The 26,885-nt window shown below is 52.2% G+C and overlaps 1 protein-coding gene across 2 annotated transcripts in view; it reads left to right on the top strand.

Annotated features, from left to right (window-relative positions):
• The window catches only part of LOC111858340 (plakophilin-4-like), a 51,593-nt gene that overhangs the window by 13,045 nt on the left and 11,663 nt on the right, over positions 1 to 26,885 (top strand). Inside the window, exons 2-11 of one of the 2 annotated variants that reach the window (XM_023840011.2) lie at positions 1,396 to 1,535; positions 7,797 to 7,918; positions 13,327 to 13,361; positions 14,506 to 14,631; positions 14,739 to 14,932; positions 15,818 to 16,244; positions 17,321 to 17,485; positions 19,580 to 19,741; positions 20,605 to 20,815; positions 26,516 to 26,648. In XM_023840011.2, coding sequence (XP_023695779.2) covers positions 1,401 to 1,535; positions 7,797 to 7,918; positions 13,327 to 13,361; positions 14,506 to 14,631; positions 14,739 to 14,932; positions 15,818 to 16,244; positions 17,321 to 17,485; positions 19,580 to 19,741; positions 20,605 to 20,815; positions 26,516 to 26,648 — 1,710 coding nt within the window. In that variant the 5' untranslated portion in view covers positions 1,396 to 1,400. The remainder of the gene's footprint in view (positions 1 to 1,395; positions 1,536 to 7,796; positions 7,919 to 13,326; positions 13,362 to 14,505; positions 14,632 to 14,738; positions 14,933 to 15,817; positions 16,245 to 17,320; positions 17,486 to 19,579; positions 19,742 to 20,604; positions 20,816 to 26,515; positions 26,649 to 26,885) is intronic. The other variant, XM_023840012.2, reaches the window with a different exon arrangement.

Here is a 26,885-nt window from a genome sequence, read left to right as displayed (position 1 = left end):
AGGGTGTTGGAATGCGCGCTGTAATGCGCGGCTGCTTTCATCACGCCGCAGCCGTTAATGCGGCCCAGTGGTTTCACTGCCTTGTTCCCTGACTGTGAGGTTTGGAGTGGAGGGTGGGGGCGTTAAGTAAATAACCACCCTTTTGGGGGGGGTGGGGGGGGCATGTGTGTTGGTGCATGTGTGTGTGTTTAAAACATAGCAATGAGAGCCACTCTGCTGTAAGTTTCCATTTATCGAAACTCATAAAGAGATTAAGAAAACACACGGCGGGCATTTACACATCTTCCCGTGGTGTATTAATGAAGCCCAGTCCTTAATTAGCGTGTCTGTGCTTTTTGGCCCACCCTGCTATCCGTTGTTTGGCTTTGAATACCTCGCCTAGGCCTAGCTCGCTGCTTCACGGTGCCGTGGAGCCCGCCACGCCACCTCCCGCCACGCCACCTCCCGCCACGCCACCTCCCGCCACGCCACCTCCCGCCTCCGCCACCTCCCGCCACCGCCACCTCCCGCCACGCCACCTCCCGCCTCTGCCACCTCCCGCCTCTGCCACCTCCCGCCTTCGCCACCTCCCGCCTTCGCCACCTCCCGCCACGCCTCCTCTCGTCACGCCGCCTCCCGCCACGCCACCTCCCGCCACGCCACCTCCCGCCACGCCACCTCCCGCCTTCGCCACCTCTCGCCACGCCACCTCTCGCCACGCCACCTCCCGCCACGCCACCTCCCGCCACGCCACCTCCCGCCACGCCACCTCCCGCCTTCGCCACCTCCCGCCACGCCACCTCCCGCCACGCCACCTCCCGCCTTCGCCACCTCCCGCCTTCGCCACCTCTCGCCACGCCACCTCCCGCCACGCCACCTCCCGCCACGCCACCTCCCGCCTCCGCCACCTCCCGCCACGCCACCTCCCGCCTTCGCCACCTCCCGCCTCCGCCACCTCCCGCCTCCGCCACCTCCCGCCACGCCACCTCCCGCCTTCGCCACCTCCCGCCTCCGCCACCTCTCGCCACGCCACCTCTCGCCACGCCACCTCCCGCCTCCGCCACCTCTCGCCACGCCACCTCCCGCCTCCGCCACCTCTCGCCACGCCACCTAAGAGGATTTGTGTAGCATGTCTGGGCAGCTGGACTCGGGCAGATTAAATCCGCCCGCTTTTGTCAGGAGGTCAGCGGGGGCAGCGGGAGCAGCGGGGGGCAGCAGGGGCACTGCGCTCCGTTCTGTCCGGGGGAGTTTGGTACATCACTCCTTGTTTGATATGTTATCATCCCCAGAGTCCAGTTAAGCCCACTGGCCGCGCCAGGTCCCATATCTTCAGCCTTTATATTCCCATAATCTTCAGCATGGCCCTTGGTGACTGTAATGCTGAGTGTGTGTCCCCCCCCCCCCCCCCCCATGCAGGCGGGATGCCCGGCCCCGAGCAGACCCCCGCCGCGGAGGAGGGGCTGCTGCCGCCATCGCCATCGCCTGAGGGACCCCCCGGCCGCACCATGGAGCCCGGTGGCACCGCCAGCATCCTCCTGGCATCCGTGAAGGAGCAGGTACTGCCCCCCCACCCTCGCCACCGCCGCCACCGTCGCCTGTGCCCCCCCCCCCTCCCTCCCCCTGTCTCCACTCTGTGTTTCAATGAAGTTGTCCTCCTCCTCGTTCATGTCCCTGTCATATCAGCTCGGGTTTGGATTAACGTGGCTCATCGCCATGACAACCCGATGTCCAATCACTGTGCTGGAGCCGTCGTGTGTGATTTTAATCTACCGGGTATATGGACAGATGGGGGGGGGGCTGCATGATGTACTATAAAAAAGTATAATTTTCTCTGAAAAAAGAAAGAGAGAGAGAGAGAGAGAGAGAGAGAGAGAGCGCGCCTTTGCAGGACGTCACCCGCTGATGCTGATGTCACTTCCCTTGAAGCGGGCTCTGGGCGGCCCTCCCACCCCCAGCTACAAACACTTACTTGCCTTTAAAAAGCTAAACAACTTGAGAAGGGTCGCTGCCGCTTGGAGGTCAGCCCACCTGCTGGTGGGTTGGGGAGGGGGGTGTTTATAGCCCAGTGGATTTCATAGGCCTGTGAAGGGGGGCAGCGAGGGACGGGTCCAGAGAGCCCCGCCCCAGAATTCAGCATTCATCTTACGTCCTAAATACTTTGGAGTCAATATTTATTTGCTTAAAATAATTCTGATCGCTTGTAGGAGTGAAAATGCATCACGCCGGCTGACACTGTGGCTCTGCGCAGTCCTGTTGCAAGGTGTATGTTACTGCACTGCTGCTTTAATGCACTGCTGCTTTAATGCAATGCTGCTTTAATGCAATGCTGCTTTAATGCACTGCTGCTTTAATGCACTGCTGCGTTACAACACACCAGGGGGCTGCTGCATCCCGCGCTGGGTGGGAGATTACATTTTCCCCATTACATTAGTGACAAAGAAGATGAAAGCAGGTGATAAGCGGTTTGGTTCTTAAACCGCCCCCCCCCCCCCCCCACACACACACACACACACACACTCACACTCACACTCGCTGGGTATATCAGAATCTGAAGCTTTCCCGCAATTTTTTTCCAGGGCTGAGTCTATGCCAGGTACAGCGGGCTTTCCGGCCGCGTGGGAGGGGGAAGTACTGCTGTGCTTTGGGGAGCGGCTGAGTGACGGCGTGCGAGTGTGTCTCTGTGTGTGTGTGTGTGTGAGTGTGTGTGTGTGTGCGTGTGTGTGTGTGTGTGTGTGTGTGTGTGTGCGCGCGATCATACTGTGTGTGTCTGTGTCTCAGTATATGAGATTATTTGTCTGTCTGTGTGAGAGTGTCTGTGTATCTGTCTGTGTGTCTGTGTGAGTGTGAGTGTATTAATGGACACTGAGGCCATCAGAGCTTGGTCTGCCTCTGGCTGAATCAAAAAATAGTCTCATAATATCCCACTAAGAGAGCGTCTTTGGCACCTTAACATTCAAAAAAGACGAACGAATGAACGGCATGAGTGCACCATCGCTTTATGGGGTCTCGCCTGCCCCTGGCGACTGTGAATCTGGATCCTAATGTGCTTGATTCAGTCCCCGCCTCCATTATTCAGGCAGTTGCTTACTGATCCCGTCCCAAAGATCAGCTGTCTGCTTCAGCGGCACCTGCCGGGATGTGCCTGCGTCACAGGGACCGACTGGCCAGCGTGGGGCGCTGTCGCGGCACAGCGTCCAGGCTAAGCACCTTCCTCATGAATAATGGTGACCTTTTACTCACCCCCCCAGGGAAGATGTTGAGAAGGTTGAGGTTGTCCTGAGGTCACTTGACAGGCAGATTCAATGCAAAAACGCCCCCTTCTGGCCACGAGAGGTAGGGCTCCGCAAAGGGTCATGGAGTCGGCCCCCTGCCCCCCCGCCCTGTTTCCCAGGCTGCGAGCTGCTCCTTCTTGCTCTGCCCCACCCAATGACCTGTATAGATTTTGGCAGATTGTGGGATTTACAGGCTGTTGGTTTGTGGGTGTGGCTCTCAGGTGTTTGGGGGGGGGCTGCTTGCACCTTTTTAGGGTTAATGGGGTGGAAAGGCAGCTGGCTTCTGCCCCAGACCCCGGATCCACCCCCCTTCACAGGTGCCGGTGTCTCACACAACCCCCACCGGAGTCACGCCTGGTTTAGGACATCCAGCAGAACTGGAGTCATATTCAGTTTCATTAGGGAGTCTGAGGGTTCAAGGGGTGGGGAGGAACAGGTGGGGGCATGAGTGCTGGGACACGCAGAGCTGAATGTGTGTGTATGTGTGTGTGTGTGTGTGTGTGTGTGTGTGTGTGTCTGTGTGTGTGTGTGTGTGTCTGTGTGTGTGTGTGTCTGTGCGTCTGTGTCTGTCTGTGTCTGTGTGTGTGTGTCTGTGTGTGTGTCTCTGTGTGTGTGTGTCTCTGTGTGTGTGTGTCTCTGTGTGTGTGTGTCTGTGTGTGTGTGTGTGTCTGTGCGTGTGTCTGTGTGTGTGTGTGTGTGTGTGTCTGTGCGTGCGGAGAGCAGCCCTGTCAGAGTGTTTGGGGACTCTGTTTTTTTCCTTGAGCATGCAGAGCCCCCCAGTGATGTAGAGACTCTCTGCTTCAGTTCCCCCACTAATGGTCTCGCAGCATGTTTATGCTGAAGCTCCTGGAGCGTGCTGTCGCCATGCTGCCACTGGAGGGCGCTGCCTGTCCCCCGCCACTCGCAGCGTGTCCGCCCACATCTGGGCATCCTCTCCTCCTTCGGGATTAAGTCAGCTGGCTGGGCAACGAGATAAAGGTCAGGGGGGTTTGACCTTTCCTCCCCACCGAGAGATGGCCCCTCTCCCGCCGGGTCCCGGGACGCTGTTCCTCTGGATTATCTCGCTTCCTGTCTGCTACTGTGAGCCCTTTATAAAAGCTTCAACCCCCCCCCCCCCCCCCCCACCCCAAAATCATCCACGTCTGACCACTTTGGTGCTTCCTGCCTTCTGCCCCAGCTGAGTCTGGACCAACATTCCTACTGACCTGGCAGAAGAAGCTCACCCGCCCCCCCCCCCCCCCCCCCATCCCGTATGAGTACTTCACAGGTGTGATGTGGCTCCATTGTGGATGGGTCCATTTAAGGGGAAAAAAAGGAAATCTGTGTGCTGCCTCCCCTACCCTCCAGTAGGGGGCGGGCCACCTAACAAAAACACCCCATTTTCTCCGAGAAAGTATATCAGCTCTCAGCTGTGAACCAGTTAGCATCTCTGCTCTTTACATAGCCTGTCGGGGGGGGGGGGGGGGGGCTTGCACCCCACGTAAATCCCGGGCTGTATCCTGGGTAATGGGTGTTGGTCTAGGACAGAAAGCATGGCGCTGTGTCCAAACGGAGGGGGGGGGGCTTCCGACAAGCTTGGGAGGAGTTTCACAGCACAAGCAAAGGTGGCAGCATCCCGCCCATGTTTGGTTGGTTGGGGGGTGTCCCAAGAGTTAGACATTTATCCTCCACATATCACCCTCTGCGAGGTGGGGGTGGGGTGGGGGGGGGGGGGGTCCTTTTTCTGTGGGCTTGGTTTATTGTTTCTGTTTGATATTGGGGAGGGGGGTGTCTCGCAGAGGGCCGTTTGGGTTTCTTTAAAAGAAAGGCATTAAAAAGGAAAAAATTCTGTCTTCTGTCCCTTCTGAGCTTCGAGCTGCGGCACCATCCTGGTTCTGTCCCTGATGGGTTCTGGGATGTCCCTCAGCCATCTGAGCCCCCCGCCCCAAGCCTGGGTGCCCCCTCCCCCTCAAAGAAAAAGCTTTAGTAAGATTTTAAAGTCGTCAAGTCTGCAAAGCATCGACGGAGGAACTTTTGTCATGCTGCAAACCCACAAGCCAGCCTTGACCCCCCCCCCCCCCCAGCCGGTGCGTCTGTGTGGCTTTAATCCCCCTATTTGCTGCTGAATAAGGGTTCCCTTTTTTGGGGGGGGTGGGGGTGTGGTTGGGACATGCTCGGTTTTCAGTACGGAGGATTAGATGAGGGACTGTCTGTGTGAGAGTATCTGTGTATCTGTCTGTGTGAGAGTATCTGTGTGAGAGTATCTGTGTGAGAGTATCTGTGTGAGAGTATCTGTGTGAGAGTATCTGTGTGAGAGTATCTGTGTGAGAGTATCTGTGTGAGAGTATCTGTGTGTCTGTCTGTGTGAGAGTATCTGTGTGTCTGTCTGTGTGAGAGTATCTGTGTGTCTGTCTGTGTGAGAGTATCTGTGTGTCTGTCTGTGTGAGAGTATCTGTGTGTCTGTCTGTGTGAGAGTATCTGTGTGCCTGTCTGTGTGAGAGTATCTGTGTGCCTTTCTGTGTGAGAGTATCTGTGTGCCTTTCTGTGTGAGAGTATCTGTGTGCCTTTCTGTGTGAGAGTATCTGTGTGTCTGTCTGTGTGAGAGTATCTGTCTGTGTGAGAGTGTCTGTGTGTCTGTCAGCGGCCTGTCCCTGTGCTGGGCAGACGCTCCTCTCTGTGCACTTCACCACGGCAACGCAGACGTGAGCGTGCCATGCGCTCAGTGCCCCCCGGGGGTGGGCTGTCTTTACATGCCGGTAAGCTCTGCCTTCACACACCAGTCTCCTGGTGTGTCTCAGCGTAACAGCTCATTGGCCTTATTACCCCCCCCCAGTTTTTTAATAAAAGGCCAGTTCGGGGAGGGGGGGTCCTGTGGCTAAGCCCCCACTGCCCTGTCAGGGCCCTGCTTCTTCTGTGCAGTAAGTCCCTCTCCCCACACTGTCTCTCTGGGATCCGTTGCGTTCCGCGTTCCGCGTTCCGCTGCGGCTCCCAGGCCCCCGTCTGGGATGGATGCCACAGATTACAGGGAGCCTGCCGGGAGGGGCCGGTCCTTGCGGGCGTGTGTCAGGCTCACGCGTGGGAGGCGGGCACTTCCCGGAGGTTCTGCAAGCCGCTCCTGTCACGACAGGGCTATCCTCCTTTTGGTTTCCTGCGAACAGTCTGTCCCCCTATGCAGCAGAGTGACTCTGTTCTCGACATTTATGTCTTTTGGATGATTTTTAATGATGCCAGCCTTACCGCTAATTCAGAGGCTTCCATTCCTGTCGGGTCCTGAGGCATCGCACAGAGCGACCCCTTGGCCGTCATCTCGAGCTACGCGGCGCTGTGGGTCCCAGCGGGTCGCACCCGGGTTCAGTACGGGCCGCCAAAGCCTTTCTGTCCTTCCCTGCTCTGTTACAAAATGACGGATGAGTCAGAATTCCTGCAGTGATTGTCTCTAATCTCCTAATGAAATGGTACTTCATTTAAGGGCGTAATTGTCCCCCCCCCCGCCGCCCCCCGCGTACTTGCAGGGTGTGATTCCATGCGTTTTCCTGCTGTATTTCCAGTGCCGTACAGATGCTCGCATCCCCAAGGAAAGGATGCATGTTTGCAGAAGCGGATCGAGAGTATCCCATGCTGAGACTAAAGCATCCTTTCCGGTCGTGTGCCGCTTCTGTATGCCGTCATCTTCGGGGAAGAATATGACCGTAAATATACGGTTGTTAAAACTGTCATGTTTAAATTCATCGATGAGAATATGGTGATTCCCCTTTCAGTACAGCCAATCGGAGAGAAGGTGCTGACAGCTAATAGGCTAATTTTGTTCATTCGTCCCTTTTCAGGTATTTCAGTCTTCTAGGGGTCGGGGCATCTCTTGGGTGCCTGGATTACATTGTCCCTTTGGATGGTTATGGCAAGCCTTTCCCTGGGAGGCGGGGGCACTATCATACAGACGATATAGTGCCTTTAATAATGGTGCTTTTTCACTGCCACCAAGTACTGAGCTGTACCAGAGCCATACCATGAACTGGCAATTATCCAATGTATAGTATGAGATCCGTACCCCAGTCGCACCGGCACTGCGTGGGCTGAAAGCATGACCAAACGGAGCTTTTGATTGGTCAAAATGTAGGGAGATACTGGTTTTCTGTGCATGGATTATCAGAATAAATAAGTGTATATTCTCTCTCTCTCTCTGTCTCTGTAATATATATATTATTCCTTATTAGTAGTATTGCACATCGCGATGCATTTCTTCAAAATTCCTACAAGTCCTACAAAAATTACTATAGATCAACTGATCGGGATGGATTTGTAATGCTAATTATGCACGCGAGTGCTACTTCCCCTGGCATTTGATGCTAACATAACACAGTTCTCATGAACCTAACGACGCCTTTACTGAGCTGACCCTCCTGCAATGGAAAACCAAAGTGAGCTGTAACCGAGCTGTAGCTGGTTCCTCTTCGCGGTGCAGCTCAGGTACAGCCTAGTTCCTGTATGCCAGAGGAAAAGTGCCTTGTTCACAACCTGCTCTGAGTGAGTGGCGCTCCTAAGCCTGCTGTCCCTTGCTGCTTGCCGTAGGAGCTGCAGTTCGAGCGGCTGACGCGGGAGCTGGAGGAAGAGCGGCAGATCGTGGCCAGCCAGCTGGAGCGCTGCCGACTGGGGGCCGAGTCGCCCAGCGCCCCCAGCCCTGCCAGCGCCAGGTATGGTACCCACCCCTTTGTCGCTCATTGATGATGTCACTGCACAGCAGGGGCTTCAGTCCAGTAAGACACGAGTGTCTTGTTTATGACATCACAGCACAGCTCCTGGCTCAGTCCAGTACATCATGCACCATGGGCGTGACAAAAATCACATGCATGTTTTTTTGTGACAGGTGAAATACATGCTGCATTCCACTTACCTCGAGTTAACCGTGTTGTACCGGATACAGCAAGTCGGAAAGCCATTTAGAAATACCAGTTTTAGCCAAGTTCGTTGTTAGCCATTCTTAGCAATACCAGTTGATAACAATGCATTATGAGGTATTTTGCACATAAAACCACTGTAGCAACATGTCCACAGATAGAGGTTGGACGGTACTGTGTGTACGACCGATTTAATGAGACGTCTGTGCTGATAATCAGTATATAACTACAGATTTCACTTCTGTTGATGAGGGGCACAGCCATATTGACTTCGGCGGTCGGGGTTGTAGTGTAGCATTCTGCGCTGGGGTGGCAACTACCCTGTCCTTATCTGCCCCCCTGAACATCTACCCCATCCCACCCGTCCCCCTCAACAAAAACCCATCCCTGCGTTCCCCAGAACACCAACAATACAGTGTGAAATTGAAAATGCCCATATTTGCTTTTAAATACCGTAATTATTATATTACTCACTTGACGCTGCCACCCGGTGGTGTTGGGGTGAGAACAAATAATTTAACAGAGCAGAAGGACTTTTAATGTAGCAGATATAAGAATATGCATATATGAGCAATTACTGTGGTGTTACAATACTTTATTACAATCTCCATGGGAATACCGGGGGAATTCCCGCGGTTTCTGCAGACATCCGCAGCATTACCACTTACCCCATTCCCATGCAGCCCTCTAGTGCAGAGGTTCCTCTGACTTTCCGAGTCGGAAATCCAACTTCAGGAGGTGTTCCAGTTGAGATTTCTGACTAGGAACTCAGATATTCCGACTTCCCAATTCAAATGGAATGCGCTAATAGTGCAGTAGTGAACAGTATGCCCTCGGGAGGGATGCGACAGTAAGGGAACGGTATGCCCTCGGGAGGGATGCGACAGTAAGGGAACGGTATGCCCTCGGGAGGGATGCGACAGTAAGGGAACGGTATGCCCTCGGGAGGGATGCGACAGTAAGGGAACGGTATGCCCTCGGGAGGGATGCGACAGTAAGGGAACGGTATGCCCTCGGGAGGGATGCGACAGTAAGGGAACGGTATGCCCTCGGGAGGGATGCGACAGTAAGGGAACGGTATGCCCTCGGGAGGGATGCGACAGTAAGGGAACGGTATCCGGATAATATTCTGCAAAGTTCCGAAGTCTGCATCCGTTGGCCACTCCCCTTTCCCACAAAACCTCCGGAACTGCAACCAGACACTGCGAACGTTGCTCGGTCAGAAATTTTTTCAGGATGCCGACCGCCATGCGTCTCAGTGCATGCATATTGTTCTCATCTATACATACAGCACGGACAGCTTTAACAGTCAAATTTCCGACTAAATTCAGTGTGTACCGTGTAAGTATGCATTTTCGGACCCAGCCACCGTCCCCTGTTTATGACATCACGGTGCAGCTCCTGGCACAGTCTGATGTGTCACAGAGACCCTGTAGGCCATAGGGTGCTTAAATGCCCAAAGTGTTGAGCACAGGGATAAATCGTTACTACGACCACCCCCCACCCCCCAGGCCAGCAAGCCAGCATTATTGCTACGGGTGTCAGTCCTGGGGAGGAGAGGGGGATATCCCGCTGCCTCAGTGGGGTGGGGGCTGGTGGGAGCTACACTCCCTTGTCAGGGCACCTTTCCACCTTTTAGCTTACTTCAGAAAAGCACCAAAAGTTTGGTACTTCGAGATGTTGGTTTTCCACTGGTGTAAAAACTGGTACCGGCGCTGAATGACTTCACGGCGCAAGGGGGTATTTTGTACTAAATTTGAAAAATGCCTGTAGTGTGTTATAAGGTTGGATGATGTGCGATATTAATACCAATGTTGCATGCACGTTCGCTAGTCAGCTAGATTAAGAGCAGGCTTGCCTTGGATTCTGTGCGGACATTATAGCAGAGGAAGTTTAGGTTTCACTAAAGGATTTTACTCTGTCATAGAAAAAACCCTTAGCTTTGCAATTTTAATGATTATTCTTTTTATAGATGATCTGATATATGTTTAAGAATCAGTTTAAAGTTTATCTCTGTTTTTATCGCTGCTTTTGTATGAGCGCTGCATTCGTTCTCTTAATCAGTCATAATCATTTTCATCCTTGCTGTTTAAATCTCTCCTTGATGGGTTTGTGAGATTCATTAACTCCTGTTTGTTTGAAAAATACCCCAAACATAATGCTTTATAAATACAAATATAATGCTTTATAAATACTCCAAATATAATACCCCAACAAAATCAGTGCTGTCCAAGTATATTAAACTGTTCTTCCAACCAGATTGCAATTATTATTATTTATTTATTTATTTTACTTCGTTTCTCCTTGTTTTCGTTTAAAACTTTTTTTTCTAAGATGGTGGTTGTATTGTGTTTCAGAGGCAGGCTGTTTGCATAACCAATCAACAAAGACATTGTTTCAAGTCCCACCCACAGAATTGAAGTACCAGTGTAGTACCTTAGCTGGTTTGGAACCTTCGGTACTGGTGCCCTATGGGAAGTCAATGGAAATGGGAAAGAACCAAATGTTCAGTACTCTGTGCGGTGGAAAAGTGCCCTTAGAGTCCCTCCTGCACTTTGGGGGGGGGGCACAGCCTGGGGTGATATTTCTCCAGTGCCCCTCCCCCCCAGCCTTATGGGTAAAAAGCAGGGCCAGAGTGGGACTGAGTCTCAGACTGATAATGTCACACTCCAGACTGGTATATTTTAGTGTGGGAGGTGGGGTGACGTTGGTAAATATTTGTCAAACTTGGGTGGGGGTGCCAGCAGTAAAATTTGTTGGGAGGGGGGTATTTATTTCCCTTCCATTCAGCCTGGATCATGCCCCCAACCCCCTGGTAACGCTGGTGACCCCTCCCAGTAAGCTATAATGTGCAATTCTCACTTTTCCCGACCCTTGTCCCCCGGCCCCCAGCCAGCGTGGCCCCTCAGGAATCCCCCACCCAATCTATCGCTCTGGCTTTCATAATAAGGCACAAATGAATGAATCTGCTCCTCACTGGGCTTCTCAACACTGTCCCCCAGCCCCCAGTAGGGGCCTTTATTATGAATAAGCTGGTGTGCTTGCGTGCGTGTGTGTGTGTGTGTGCGTATGTGTGTCTGTCTCTATCTGTGTGTGCGCGCGTGCGTGAGTGAGAGAGACCCAGGCCCTCAGAGCCATGCGGAGTCAGGGCCCCCTTAATGGCCACAGACTCCCCACCGTGGGCTAAAGAGTTTGCTTTATTTTTACTGCTGCTCTGGAGCCGTGCATCACAGCTGTAATTAGGATTAGTGGCTGGTCTCTCCTGGCCCAGTACTGCTGAGAGGGGGCTGATTACGGGCCCTCAGGGTGCCATACTCTCTCCCTGTCAGGCGAAGAGAGGCCACTTCCTGTTTTTTTCTGACCCCACACCCCAGTTTTATATCGACCTGGAAATTTTGACCAAGCTGTGGCCTTAGCGCTGAATTTCATGTTGTCCGGATGTTCTCTGCCCCCTCACTGAGTGTTGGGCTTGGAGCATGGGGACAGTAGCATTTTGGGGGTACTGGGAGGGGGGGGCGGGGGCTGTAGAATCGTTGTAGTCTTCCCGCCACGGTTGACGACGGATACACGCATCACGTGTCTCGTGACAGAGGCGGTGCTCTGAGGCACCTCGTCGGTGACTCGCACTGACTCTGTCGCCGAGCCGAGACCCCTGTCTATGCGGTGCCCCATCGGCATTCTGGGTGGCTCTGCCTTTATGACCCCGCGGCTGTGTGCAGCGTACCAGCGACAAGCACTGCAGTACAGCCAGGGCATTAGTGCTGAGTGGAAATGACCCCCCCCACTGGGAAAGGAGCTGGGGCAATATTGGACAGGGCATCCACCAGGAGGGCTTTGTAAGCCTTTGTGTGTTTCCTTTACCCGGCATGCTTAGAGTAATTTACATGGTTGTCCTGACAACGAAGGAGATGGAGTGACGGCGTTTAGCCGCTCTGCGCTGTGCTGGTGGATGGGAGAGTCACAGCCTGATTTACACCTTTGAAAATTCATGGGGCAGCATTGCGTTGATTAACATGTCAGCTAAGTCACTAATTGAGATTGCAGAGTAAATAAATACTGATTACTGTAGAATATACTAAGGGTGTTTGTGTCTAACAAGCTCATACGCAAAAGAAAAAAATAGGCCGGCTGACTATTTATTGTACCACAAATTTTCTGGTTCGATGAAATTCAGTGTCATTGGGTATGAGCCTGAGGATTTGTGCCCCCTGGAGGGCGGGGTGGAGAAACACAGCTCTCTCCCAGGGCTCTCATCTTGATTGCCTTTCCCCCGCGTCGCCCTTCCTCCCAGCAGTCTCTCTCACGCCGGCCACTCTGGCCCTCCGCCGGATTGAGAGGCGTGGCTGGCAGTGAAGGGAGAGCAGGTGCACGCCTCCGGCTGGCCAACCATGAGTATACCCGGGGAAACGCAACGGCTGCAACTGCCGTCTCCTTTCCTGTCTCAGAGGCCCTGAGCTTAGTTGGAGCACTGAGGCCCTGAGCTTAGTTGGAGCACTGGGGTTGTTTCTCTTCATCACTTTGGAATCAAACGTGAGCACATCCCCCACCCCCAGCAAATCATTTTAGGGTGGTTACCTAGAAGCTTATTTTTTTGTACACTTTGTTCCCAGATTTTTTTAACTCCCCCCCCCCCCCACACACACACACACACACACACACACACACACACACACAGTGGTTACTGGCAACCTTTGGACTCGCTAGCTTGTTTGGTCACTGTGACCTTTGACCTTTGCTTGTCTGAAAGCTGATTCGCCAGTCAAGCTCGCAGCCCAGGGTCCTCGTCCCTCCCACGAACGTGGAAATATGCTGCGATGCCACGCCCTGGGGCGTGCGGTCAGGATGTGTGTCCTTGGGAAGATGGCACTCTGCTGTTCAGTAGCTTTCGCTTCTGCTCGTTATTAAACGCTGGGGAATGCCTTGTTCCCAGAAGCGCGCTGCTCGACATGTTCAGCGTGGTTTCCTTTGTTTGCTTTGCATGTGATTCGCCCGAAAGGCATAATTAGACTGTCAGACATGCAGGCATTTGGTGAGCCGGCCGAATACGAAATGCCAAGCTGTACTGGTGTGCAGGAACATTTGGAACCGACTCTCCGGTCTCCTTGTCCCTGTAGCCAGTCCTCCTGCCTCAACATTTGTCCCCACCGTGACAGGATGGTGCCCGGTCTGGCCTTGCACTAACCCGTCCTCCTCTGTTCCCACAGCTCGTCAGAGAAGTCGTCCCCCTGGAGATCCACAGGTAGTGTGCTCCCCTGCGTATTTTACAGCTCTCATGTGGGGGTGGGGTTGGGGGTGGGGGGGGCAGCTGATGGAAGGCAGGCACCGGCCATCTTAACGGCCTGACGGTCGATCGTTACTGTCTGCCTCCTGAAAGGTGATCATTAACCCGTGTGGATGAGCCCCCCCCGGCTCACCTGTTTGTCTTTTAGGGCAAGGATGCAATACTGCGGGTGGTGGTGGGTGGGGGGGCGTTTGTGGAGGTGTGTGTGCGAGGTGCCGTGATAGTGACACACCCTCATCGGTCCATCGATCACGCAGTGACTACTCGTGCTGCCATTCATGAGTCGTCGTTGTAATATATTCTCCTGGGGAGGGGGGCAGGGGTCATAATCATCCCCTTTGGCCAATCCTGGCACTCCGTTAAGAGAACCAGTCTGGTTTAGTCGCCACGTTCAGAGGCTCCCTGCATCCCTTTAAACGGGGGTGGGGCGGCCCCTTTGGTCATTTGACCACTTTATATTAAAACAAGTCTAATATGTAAATAATACATAAATAGTACATAAATTCTATGTACCTCGGATATTTTTTGCTTAAGTCTGGATTTATTCCGTTTCTGTTTGTTTTGTTTTTGTTTTATTAGCATGTATAATGTGGTGTTGAAAATGTGATATTTGTAGTAAAATTTTGATGAAAAAGCTGGCTTTCTGAAAGGGACCCCCTGGCGTCTCCCCCCAGTGGAGATGCCAGAGGCCCAGAGAAAGGGGCCGATCTGTCACCGTCCTGCGCCACCAACGCCCGTGTCCAGTGGGTCGCGCTCAGACGGCCTGCTGGGAGCACCTTTAACACGGAACACGTCCCTTTAAATGGACCCCATCTCTCTCACACTGGGCCCGTCTCCGCTTCCCGCAGGGATTGCATTTTGTCTCACGGAGACAAGCTGTTTGTCTAACTTATCCTGATTAATTCCTGGGACAATGTTTTCAGTGCAATTTTTTTTAATGAATAATTCATGGTTTGGAACAGGTCAGTGTATTTGCATGAAATTAGTCTGTAAGACATTGTCCTCTGATTGGTAGAGTGCTGACAGTGTCCTTTTTGACCAGGTAACTAGCGTGTTATAAGTAATTCCTTCCTTAACTACCCGTTTTTCACTTTCGCCACAGACGCTTCAATAGCAGGAGAGACCAAATCCCGTGTGATGGACGGGTCCCAGTCCCCGCCATTCCACCTGCGCGGTGACCAGGAGGTGGTGCCCTCGTACTCCCCCGAACAGCCCTCGCTGGCTGAAAGTGAGGGCCCGACCCCCACCCCCCCATGTGACCTGGGCGGGGCCTGCTCCTCAGCAGTGTAGCACGTGTAGGCGTGTGTCTGACTCCGCCCCTTCCTCCTCTCCCAGGGTTCGCTGGGAACTCCTGCAGCTCCGCCCAGATGAACTCGTATGCGGACAGCGGTTACCAAGAGGCCGGCAGCTACTATGGTGGGCAGATCCAGGGAAAGGCGGAGATGAGAGCCCAACATTCGTACCCGGGGCTCGGTGGAAACTCCTCCCACTCCAGGAGTGCCAGGGCTGAGGGGCAGGCCTCCGTTCAGGTACCACTGAGGGGCGGGCACAATCAGGGAAGGAGAGAGTGACACCAGTCTGTCAGCAGCTGGCCCTGGGGGTTCAAAGGTCTGTAGGAAGTAGCCTTATGAAGTGATGTCATCGTTTTGTATCATAAACAAACTGGGTAGGTCTGATAGAGTAATTGGTATTGGCCTCTGAATGGATGTATTTTCATAAACCTGGTTAATTTTTTACCACACAACCCCAGGATAAGGGGTACGTGGGTGGATGGATGGATGATTCCTTTTAGATGAATAAATGAGATTGGGAACTAAGCTGAGAACTCTTTCCTCTCCTTCCTTTGTTGTTCTTTCCACACCTCTCCTTCTCTTGCTCTCCTCCCTCATTCATTCCTTTCTCATATTTCTACTTCTTCCCTCTCTCCTCTCACTCATTCCATTCCTCTTTCTCCTTTTCCCTTCTTTTTCTTTACCTGTTCACTCCCTCTCTTCTCTCCCCTCTCTTGTTCTTCTCCTCTTCTGTCCCTCCTTCATCTCTACTCTCCTCCTTTTCCTCTCCCCTCTTTTTCTTTACCCTCTGCCCTCTCTACTCTCCTCCCTCCCTTTCATTCCTCTCTCCCCTCTGCTCCTCCACTCCCTCTCATTCTCCCCTCTCTTATTTTTCTCTCTCCCCCTCCCCTCCCTCTCCTTTTCTCTCGTCCTCCTCTCTGTCCCTTTTTTTCCCTCTTGTTCTCTCATTTTCCCCTCTCCTCCCTCGCTCCCCTCTTTCTCCCCTTGTATCTCCTTCCCCTCCCCCATTCTCCTCCATCTCTCTTCTGTCTCATTTTCTCTCTCTTTGCCCTCTCCTCCCTCTATCTCTCTATCCCCTCTCTCTCCTCTCCTCTCCTCCCTCTCTCCCCTGTACCCCCACAGACCCCCATGACCCTCCCCACGGCACCGGGTCGGGCCATGCGCAGGGTGTGCTCAGTGCCGTCCCGCGCCCAGTCCCCCTCCTATGGCACATGTGCGTCCCCGTCACGGGGCTCTCTGCGGGGCTATGCAGGCCCAGCCCTGCCCGAGTCACGGGGCCCGTCCGCCGCCGCCTACTCCAGCACCACGCTGCCCTGCCAGGGCCAGCGCAGCTCGCCGGGTGTCCTGCGCCGCATGTGCTCCGCCGGCTCCCGGCCCGGCAGCGCCGGTCACGCGTCCTCGCCACCCAGGGCCGGCATGACGGCCATGCCCCAGCACTACAGCTCCACGCTGTCCCGGCCCGCACTGCACCGTGACGCCGACCCCTACGGCCAGCCTGCCTACGACGTCTACGACAGGCTGATCCTGACACGCCCTGACAGCCTCGCAGGTCGGTCCGACGGCTCCCCCTGCAGGAGGGGCTTTGCTTTACCCAGACACCAGTGGCCTGCTTCAATGACCAGCTCAGCTAGGGATCTTTTGAACTTGTGATCAGATGTTTCTGCCTGGGCGCTTCTGTTGGACCCTTTAAACCAGATGTTTATTATACAGATAGCTGTTATCTACACTGAAATCTGTGTGCAGGGCTGAGCAGATGCACCTAGTAACTCTAATGTGGAAAGACAGGAGAGTCAGCTGGGGAGGGCGGGGCTTCGTGGGCCGCAGAGTTTGCCATCTGACGTCCCTGTTGTCACCCAGGGGCTGCTGATCTGCTGTGACGTAAGTGGTCCTCAGGACCCGCGGCTCTCTGAATTTAACCTAGAGGGAGGCTTTAATACGGCAGTAGCTGCTTTGGCCAAGGTCACAGAATGCCCCTGATATGTCACACAATAAGGGCCACATGTGTGAAAGGCTCCAGTCTCTGCTCTCTGATTGGTGGCTTCATGCAGCAGTTTGTCATATTGGCCTTTTTGTGTTGGTTTGACACAGCGACGTTACATTCTTATTGGCAGCGTTCCTTTCTCCAATGTCAGTGCCAAGCCCCGATTGGTGGATTTGCTTTCTCGATGCGCAGTCCTAACATCCTATTGGCTTCCCGACTGTGGGTTTGTCCCATTCCTTAGTTTCTGTGCTTATGCCCCCTTTATGAAATGACAGCGTAATGTAGTCGCATTTTGGTGTGGCTGGGTGTGTCTGCCCGCGGTCGGCGTGGGCATCGGGGCTTTGCCGTACCGCTGTCGTCCTCACCCTGTCGCAAAGCATGCGAGGTGTGCAGCGTCGCCGGGAGCTTGTCGGCATGTGTGTTATGTCCATTATTTTCATCTTTTAAGTCAAAGAATCACTTCCTCCTTTGAAGGACCTGGCATGGGATGGGAGACTGGGGCGGGGGGGGGGGGGGGTCACGTTTTATTCTCCAGTTGGTGTCTTTGCCTTGCCGGTGGTGATGTATTAGGGTCATTAATATTAATGAGGCAGCCCGTCTGATTGGTGGTGTCTCCTGCTGGTGCTTCTCACCCCGGCATGCAGCGTCTGCAAATAATCCAGATCCAGGTCTTCCAGCTGGCGCTGGGCCCCACCCCCCGACGCAACCTCTTCCAGTGGAAAAGTCTCCTGATTGGTTAATTGCTGACAGCACATTTTTCCTTAATGGCTTACGGGACACTACAGACGCCCTGATGGATGAGGTGCAAGGTGATTCCCCAGAGAGTGAGAGTGTGTGTGCATCACTGCAGTGTGTGTGTGTGTGTGTGTGTGTGTGTGTGTGTAGTGCCATGTTCATTGTCAGAGGGTATTTTAAGCATCTTTCTGATTGGGTGTGTGCACGTGTACCTCTGCCCAGTCACATGAGAGCAGGCTGCTGTGGGTTTAATAGGAGCATGAATACATTTCACTGGAGTATTATGTCTGTTCATCTGTGTTTTTAGGTGTTTTTCCATTGAATCATTTATACTTGTGAAAACAAAATCAAAGGCTTTGCCGTGAAACACTGTGCAGCCTGATGTGACTGTGGAGAATATGGCAGTTTACCAGCAACATTCCATAAACTCTGATTAGGCTCCTGCTGGACAAGGAAGGCTGACTTAATCATGGATGGATGGATGGGATGGATAAATCATCTGAATCGGTGACTGATGAATGGTAGGATAGATAAGTCATCTTAATCGGTGGCTCTGAGAGCGGTTGGCCAGTTCAGTCAGACTGTGCTCCAGTGCTGTTCCGGTCATGTGACCTTCAGAGCAGCTTTCTGATTGGCTGGTGGTTGGCTGTTTTTGGAACATGACATGTAGGGTCCTGTAATCAGGCGGCAGGCTGCTCGCTTCAGAGTCACCGAACGGTCACCTCTCCTTAAGACTGTGCTACACTTTCAGTTCGAACTTAATTTGATTTATGAATTTTATTTATTTCATTACTCCGGCATGTTTAATTATTCGCTCAAGGTGACAAACCAGCAAGCCCAAGGTGCCCAGAGGAGCGAGGGCCACGCCCACACCCGCACTACGCCCTTCTCTGTCACATACACTCTCCAAAGCAGCAAGTTATTTTTATTTTCTGTTTTTGATGATTTTAAATCCCCCCCCCTCTCCCCTGTGGTAATTTCCACAGCCTGTTCAATTTGACTTTCAACAAAGGAAAAAAAAAACATGCTTCAATGCTATAATTTTATTCAAATTCAAAATGAAAAGCTGGAATATAAAACTATATTCCTCCTAAAATACGTGGAGGGTGACCGCCCTGCTAGCCCCCCCGGCGCCCCCACGCAGACCGGCTCCGCCCGCCCCCGCCTCCTCTGCCTTATATCTGCACGGATGTGTCCTCCAGGTTTGTTACTGCTTCTGACTCGAAGGTCAACCCCCCCCGACATGGACCGGAAAAGCTGCGCGGATGTCAGGACCTCCCACGGCCGTGTGCTGTCACCAGCTTCACACTGATGTCACGCCATCTTCCCCTCTTTATTTAGGGATATAAAAAGTGTTTTTTTTTTTTTTTTTTTAAATGAAGTCGCAGGATGGTGCAGGGAAGGATTCTGACGCCGATTCTTCTGTCCGTTTTGCATGGAGTCGTGACTCTTGCTGTGGGAGGGGCTCTCTTCCGTGTGCCCTTGAGGTGTCAGACCCGCAGAGGAGGTCGCGTACAGACTCTGGAAGCTGTCTGTATATTTGACTCCACAGCAATGGAGGCGGGGTGTCTGTGAGGTCATCCGTGTGTCTGTGAGGTCAGCCGTGTGACAGGCTCGCTTCCTGCCCATGCGAGACCGTGTCCCCGAGCGGCCCCCACGTGCCATGGCGCTCTGCCAGTCAGGTGGGGGTTCTGGCCAGATCTTCTGGTACCGCCCCACCGACGTGCTGCTTTTGGTTCTGGCATGGACCCCATCGCTGGCGTTTGTGAGAATGCCGCAGCAATGACGTCCTCAGTGACGTACCGGCGAAAAGGGTGCCGGCTTCTGGCACGACTCCGTGGCCCCTGTCTTTGGGTCAGACCGCGAGGCCGAACGCCAAACCGTCACCATCAGGCGGCATCGCAGCGTGTCCTCAGCTGCCATCGCTTTAACCAGCCCAGAAAGCCTTTGGTTCTGCTTTTACTCCTTTGTTCATTTTTCATACCTGCCTGTCCTGTGGCCTTTGCTTATGTGATCATTGTAATTCTAATTTTTGTTGTTGTTCGTCCATCTGTCCACCTGCACATTGTCATGGTTACCATTGACCTAGCATGCAGCTTTATATCCGTGATGTCCCCCTTCTAACCTCTGACCCCGGATCCTTGTACCCCCCCCCTCCCCTCCTCAAGGCCTCCAGAGCTCCTACTCTAGCCAGCAGAGCCCGCTGGGACTGGAATTACGCTCAGCTGTGTCCCCCGACCGCCACATCGTGCCCATCTACGAGGACCAGGCCTTCCACAGCCCCGTATACCACAGCCCCGGCAACGGCTCCATCTACAGGACGGGACCAGGTATGCCAGTCAGACCCCGCCCCCCCCCAGACAGGTACTCTGGGTACGTGTTTGCCCTGAGACCCTTGAGCCCCCGGGAGTTCTACGTGTAACTCTGAATGGCCTTTTCAGCCAGGGCAGGGGGTGGGGGCGATGGGGGGGGGGGCGATGAGCCAGGGGCTCACATAGCATAGATGGGAGACAGTAGCCAATGAGAGCTTGTACTCCCCGGGGGAAGAAAGTCAATTATTGGAGTGTCAGAGTAATAAGTTGAAGACGGATGAGGGAGGGGCCGTGGGGAGCCCTTACAGGAAGCTTCAGGATTATAGAATTCCATCGATGCCCCACCTGCCCACCTCCCCCAGGATGTCCCGGTGCAGTTCCACAAATCCACAGATCCACACATGACGCGGCAGAAAATCGGACAGGCCGCAATCACCAGACCCAAGAAGTCCAGTTTCAGTCCCAAACACTTTTTGTGAAATTCATTTTTAACTTAAATTTTTTTTTTGCCCTCTTCTATGATTAGCAGCTGGTACACGTTTGGGCTTCGCTGATCTGAGGGTCATTAAAAATACGGTTGTCTAGGTGGAGGGCTGGAACACGGTATGGAAACAGACCCTACGTTCTGTTTCTGGAACCGGGAACGCTGCCCCCGTGGCAGATTTTCCCTCCCTTACACTGGCATGCAGATGGCCGACGTGCCACGGTGACATTCAGGCTCCGCCCCCTCGCCGGTCCTCCAGCTCAGAAAGGGGGAACGTTTGGAATGGCATACGGAACTGCGTGACACAGGCTGGGGTAGGGAAGGGCCCATTCATTTGGGGTCATGACGTCCTCTTGCGGCATCAGCGGCTACTGACTGACAGCCCCTGCCCCCCCAGGCCCGGCCGTCCTGCAGAGGGGATCCAGCCTGCGAGGCAGCGCCAAGTACCAGCGAAGCAGCTACGCCCTGAGCTCGGCCGGCAGCTACTCTGAGCCGTATCGCGCCACACAGTACCGGCACGCGGAGCCCAGCTACGCCCGCGGGGTCCTGACGGTGGACGGAGGGACCACACGCTCCCCCTCCATAGACAGCATCCAGAAGGACCCCAGGTACCACACAGCCCGGGTTTGCTGCTCACTGCAGCCTCTCCTGCTGAATGAGGGCAGTGGTGGCTTGATGGTTAGGGAAGCGCACTTGTAAGTGAAAGATTGCAGGTTCGAATCCCCGACCAGCAAGGCACCACTGAGGTACCCTGAGCAAGGTACCGCCCCCAAGCACTGCTCCCCGGGCGCTGAATTGTGCACTGTGTGCTGTGGTGTGTCAACAATGACAATTAATCACTAAATTCTTATTCTCATGCTAATTCTATTCTGGTTTAAGCCTCTTTTAGCAGTACTGTTACTGCCAAGGCTAATGCTGCTATGGCTAAGGACTGCAGGTAATCTAATCCTGTTACTAGTCCTGCTGGTAAGTAATCCTGGAATGGCCACAACTTGGATGAATAATCCTGGTTACTATAAATACTGATATTATTGAGAAATCTACCAGACACACCAAGACTGCTAATGCTAATATACTGATGATTAACTGTGTGTGTGTGTGTGTGTGTGTGGCTTAAATATTCAGTGTTATACATCTTTATTATGTTTATGTTACAACTGAGGTAGGCGCCACACAGTGTGTGTCTCAGACTAGTTTTGGTCCTTATCATAGGAATAGAGCTCTCAGGAGACCGATTCTAGAGGAATATTAAGGCATGATCAGATAAAATTTCCAATGGCCTTTTGTTAATGCTTATCAGTCTGGAAATGGTTATGGCTGACAGAGTGTGTCATTTTTAAACCCTGATGCTCCCACCAAACTGCGGTCAAAACCATATTCTCCAAATGTAGTAATTTTGGAGACTTCCCCGAAGTGTCTGTCTTGCCAGAATCCCTTGAGGAAAGACGCAGGAACTTCAGCAACTTCCATGAAGTGTCGTGAAGAGTCAAGCTTTTCTACTTTGGCTCAGGTTCATGGCTTCACAGTCAGGGCCTGCTGGACGTTATCTGAAACTTCAGAGAAAACTCTGTGTGATCTCAGCAGTGTTGGAATGATGATGTTCAGCCCTGAAGCCAAAAGTGGAAGCATTTTGGCAGCGTGGGGTCTCTTGTATGTGGGGGTTTTACTGTAAGATCCTTATACCAACTGTCTAGCATGGGCGTGACAGCGTCATGGTTTGGGGGGGGGTTTGTCCAGTGCAGTAGGACCCAAACGACTTGGCGTTCCCAAAGGGACCTGGAATCCCATCCATATCAGGAGAACACCCAGCCATCTCTCCGTGGGCTTCTTCCTTCAGGAAGAGTAAATGAAACAGTGCAGCTTTAGATCCAGAATAGCTACAGAACAGAGGAGGTGAAGCCTGACAGACGGGATGATGCCTGACAGACGGGGTGATGCCTGGCAGAGTCTGCTCGCTTCTGACTGTAAGCAGTCAGTGCTGGTTTCTGTGTGCTTCTCTGAGACACTGGTCACGGACCGGAAAAGCTGTGGAACGCTGGACTAAGTCACTGTTAAAAGTGCATACAGACAGACCTGTTTCAGGATAAGTCCTCATCTCATAGTTAAGCGCTGACTTTTTTTCCTCCTCATATGGCCAAACAGACTTTATTAAAAGTCACATGACTGTGGAAGTCCTGCCTGCTTTGTTTGCTCTGGGCCACTTTGAGCTAATTTTCTGCTGTGGTTAAGTGTCTCGTAGCATTCGCTGGAAATACTGAGACGCACTGGAAGATTGACAGGGAGATGCCTGCTTCGCTGTAAAGTGTTTGTTTGCATGGACATTTATAAACATTCACTCTGAGTATCCTGCTACACAGACTAAGCTGGGGGGGGGGTTGGAGTTTGTATTGATTTGGTTTCTGTGACCAGCCCCTCCTGTCTTGAGGACTGCTGCTGTTTTTGTGATATTGGGAGGCACAGGCCTTTCATAGCAGGAGTGATTATCACCCCCCCAGTGAGCCCCCAGTGGGATGGAGTGGGCCTTTCATAGCGGGAGTGATTATCACCCCCCCAGTGAGCCCCCAGTGGGATGGAGTGGGCCTTTCATAGTGGGAGTGATTATCACCCCCCCAGTGAGCCCCCATTGGGATGGAGGGGGCGGGGCTTTCATAGTGGGAGTGATTATCACCCCCCCAGTGAGCCCCCAGTAGGATGGAGTGGGCGGGGCTTTCATAGTGGGAGTGATTATCATCTCCCCCAGTGAGCCCCCAGTGGGTGGAGGGGGGCTTTACTAGGACAACGATGTATCGTGATGTGTCGCAGTGGGAGTTTGTTTCCACTGATGGCCTGAGAATGGCAATATGCTTAAGCTTGCAGAACAGCCATGCCCGCACCATCACCCCCAGGCTGGGCAAAATGGATCGCTCCGGTCGCTGGCCCCTGGAGGCGGGATTAGATTAAAACGAACTCCGCCCCAAGCCACAGCTCCTCTCTCCTGCCGTCGTCTTGGCATGCCCAGCGAGGACAGGACGGGCCCAGACGCCTCCGCCCCACCTGCTCTGGCGTCGGGGGTGTGTGGTGCCAATGCCTGCCCCCGCCATGGAGGACTTACTAGTGGAGGGTGGCCTGGATCGATGCCACAAGGGCTTCAGAATCAGGTCCAAGAACCCTGAGATAAAGTGCATTTGTTCCTCTGAGACGAGGACTTATCCTGCGCCTTTAATACTGACTGTAACATGTCTGAAATGGGTCTGCATGCATCTTTAATCGTGACTGTAACATATCGGGGATTTAACCTGAAATTGGTCTGTATGCACCTTTAATCATGACTGTATCATATCGGGGACTTAACCTGAAATGGGTCTGTATGCACCTTTAATCATGACTGTAACATATCGGGGATTTAACCCGAAATGGGTTTGTATACACCTTTAATCGTGACTGTAACATATCGGGGACTTAACCTGAAATTGGTCTGTATGCACCTTTAATCGTGACTGTAACATATCGGGGACTTAACCTGAAATTGGTCTGTATGCACCTTTAATCGTGACTGTAACATATCGGGGACTTAACCTGAAATTGGTCTGTATGCACCTTTAATCGTGACTGTAACATATCGGGGACTTAACCTGAAATTGGTCTGTATGCACCTTTAATCGTGACTGTAACATATCGGGGACTTAACCTGAAATGGGTCTGTATGCACCTTTAATCGTGACTGTAACATATCGGGGACTTAACCTGAAATGGGTCTGTATGCACCTTTAATCATGACTGTAACATATCGGGGATTTAACCTGAAATTGGTCTGTATGCACCTTTAATCGTGACTGTAACATATCGGGGATTTAACCTGAAATTGGTCTGTATGCACCTTTAATCGTGACTGTAACATATCGGGGACTTAACCTGAAATGGGTCTGTATGCACCTTTAATCGTGACTGTAACATATCGGGGATTTAACCCGAAATTGGTCTGCATGCACCTTTAATCGTGACTGTAACATATCGGGGACTTAACCCGAAATGGGTCTGTATGCACCTTTAATCGTGACTGTAACATATCGGGGACTTAACCCGAAATGGGTCTGTATGCACCTTTAATCATGACTGTAACATATCGGGGACTTAACCTGAAATGGGTCTGTATGCACCTTTAATCGTGACTGTAACATATCGGGGATTTAACCCGAAATTGGTCTGCATGCACCTTTAATCGTGACTGTAACATATCGGGGACTTAACCCGAAATGGGTCTGTATGCACCTTTAATCGTGACTGTAACATATCGGGGACTTAACCCGAAATGGGTCTGTATGCACCTTTAATCATGACTGTAACATATCGGGGACTTAACCTGAAATGGGTCTGTATGCACCTTTAATCGTGACTGTAACATATCGGGGACTTAACCTGAAATGGGTCTGTATGCACCTTTAATCGTGACTGTAACATATCGGGGACTTAACCTGAAATGGGTCTGTATGCACCTTTAATCGTGACTGTAACATATCGGGGACTTAACCTGAAATGGGTCTGTATGCACCTTTAATCGTGACTGTAACATATCGGGGATTTAACCTGAAATTGGTCTGTATGCACCTTTAATCGTGACTGTAACATATCGGGGATTTAACCCGAAATGGGTCTGCATGCACCTTTAATCGTGACTGTAACATATCGGGGATTTAACCTGAAATTGGTCTGTATGCACCTTTAATCGTGACTGTAACATATCGGGGACTTAACCTGAAATGGGTCTGTATGCACCTTTAATCATGACTGTAACATATCGGGGATTTAACCTGAAATTGGTCTGTATGCACCTTTAATCGTGACTGTAACATATCGGGGATTTAACCTGAAATTGGTCTGTATGCACCTTTAATCGTGACTGTAACATATCGGGGACTTAACCTGAAATGGGTCTGTATGCACCTTTAATCGTGACTGTAACATATCGGGGACTTAACCCGAAATGGGTCTGTATGCACCTTTAATCGTGACTGTAACATATCGGGGACTTAACCCGAAATGGGTCTGTATGCACCTTTAATCATGACTGTAACATATCGGGGACTTAACCTGAAATGGGTCTGTATGCACCTTTAATCGTGACTGTAACATATCGGGGATTTAACCCGAAATTGGTCTGCATGCACCTTTAATCGTGACTGTAACATATCGGGGACTTAACCCGAAATGGGTCTGTATGCACCTTTAATCGTGACTGTAACATATCGGGGACTTAACCCGAAATGGGTCTGTATGCACCTTTAATCATGACTGTAACATATCGGGGACTTAACCTGAAATGGGTCTGTATGCACCTTTAATCGTGACTGTAACATATCGGGGACTTAACCTGAAATGGGTCTGTATGCACCTTTAATCGTGACTGTAACATATCGGGGACTTAACCTGAAATGGGTCTGTATGCACCTTTAATCGTGACTGTAACATATCGGGGATTTAACCTGAAATTGGTCTGTATGCACCTTTAATCGTGACTGTAACATATCGGGGATTTAACCCGAAATGGGTCTGCATGCACCTTTAATCGTGACTGTAACATATCGGGGACTTAACCCGAAATGGGTCTGTATGCACCTTTAATCGTGACTGTAACATATCGGGGACTTAACCTGAAATGGGTCTGTATGCACCTTTAATCGTGACTGTAACATATCGGGGACTTAACCTGAAATGGGTCTGTATGCACCTTTAATCGTGACTGTAACATATCGGGGACTTAACCTGAAATGCTTCACTCCATATGCAGCTTAATGAACATTTAAAAAAAAATAAGTGCTGTGTGTGATTATCATAATTAAATGCAGTGCCATTTGTTTACTTGTAACCCTGACCTGAATTGGTGAAGTCCAGAAATGGACGTATGGATTTGTTTGTTTACCAATTAATGACTGCTGTGAAACAGATTTTAAGATCCCAGAGATGGAAGAATGCTGTAAAGCGAAGTGAAGCTTGGGCCTTCGTCTCGCATCTGTGTTATTTCAGTCGGCGAGCAGAGGTTTTATTACCCGAGAAATGGCTTTTTATGAAACGGAGCTGTTCATTTAGCCTCCGTTATGACAGTAATTGTCCGACGGGAATACGGGACATTTCCTGAACACTCAAAATTAAACTCTGCCAGCTGAAATATATCTCCAGCGGAAGCCGGGAAGTAATATTTCTGCCACTGGCCGCCTCGGATTTAATGAAGCCGCAGACGGAGCAATTTGGAAAGGAGGCAGGGGCCCCGCTCGCCCGCCGGCCCGCCTCTGCCCCCCCGCCCCCCACTCACACAGGCTCCGCCTCTCTTCCAGGGAATTCGGCTGGCGTGACCCGGAGCTGCCGGAGGTCATACACATGCTGCAGCACCACTTCCCCTCAGTGCAGGCCAATGCCGCCGCATACTTGCAGCATCTGTGCTACGGAGACAACCGAGTCAAGGCCGAGGTGCGTCCCGATCCAGTCTGGTCCAGTTACCGGGCGGGGGTAGGGGTGGGGGGTGGGGGTCATCTCACCCAAGGCAGGCCCGTGGAACCCAGTATGCCCAGTGTGTCTTACAGGCTGTGGGTTTTATTTACATTTAAACCTGTTGATTTAGCAAAAGCAAGGTGGACAGTGTAGTTCAAGTTCATGACCCTAAGCACACCTTGAGCTTAGGCAAGTACTGTATTATCTTGTGAACAA

This window comes from Paramormyrops kingsleyae, chromosome 16, assembly GCF_048594095.1.
Source record: "Paramormyrops kingsleyae isolate MSU_618 chromosome 16, PKINGS_0.4, whole genome shotgun sequence".
In the NCBI taxonomy this organism is placed as follows: Eukaryota; Metazoa; Chordata; class Actinopteri; order Osteoglossiformes; family Mormyridae; genus Paramormyrops; species Paramormyrops kingsleyae.
This window is presented reverse-complemented; position numbering and strand designations above follow the sequence as displayed.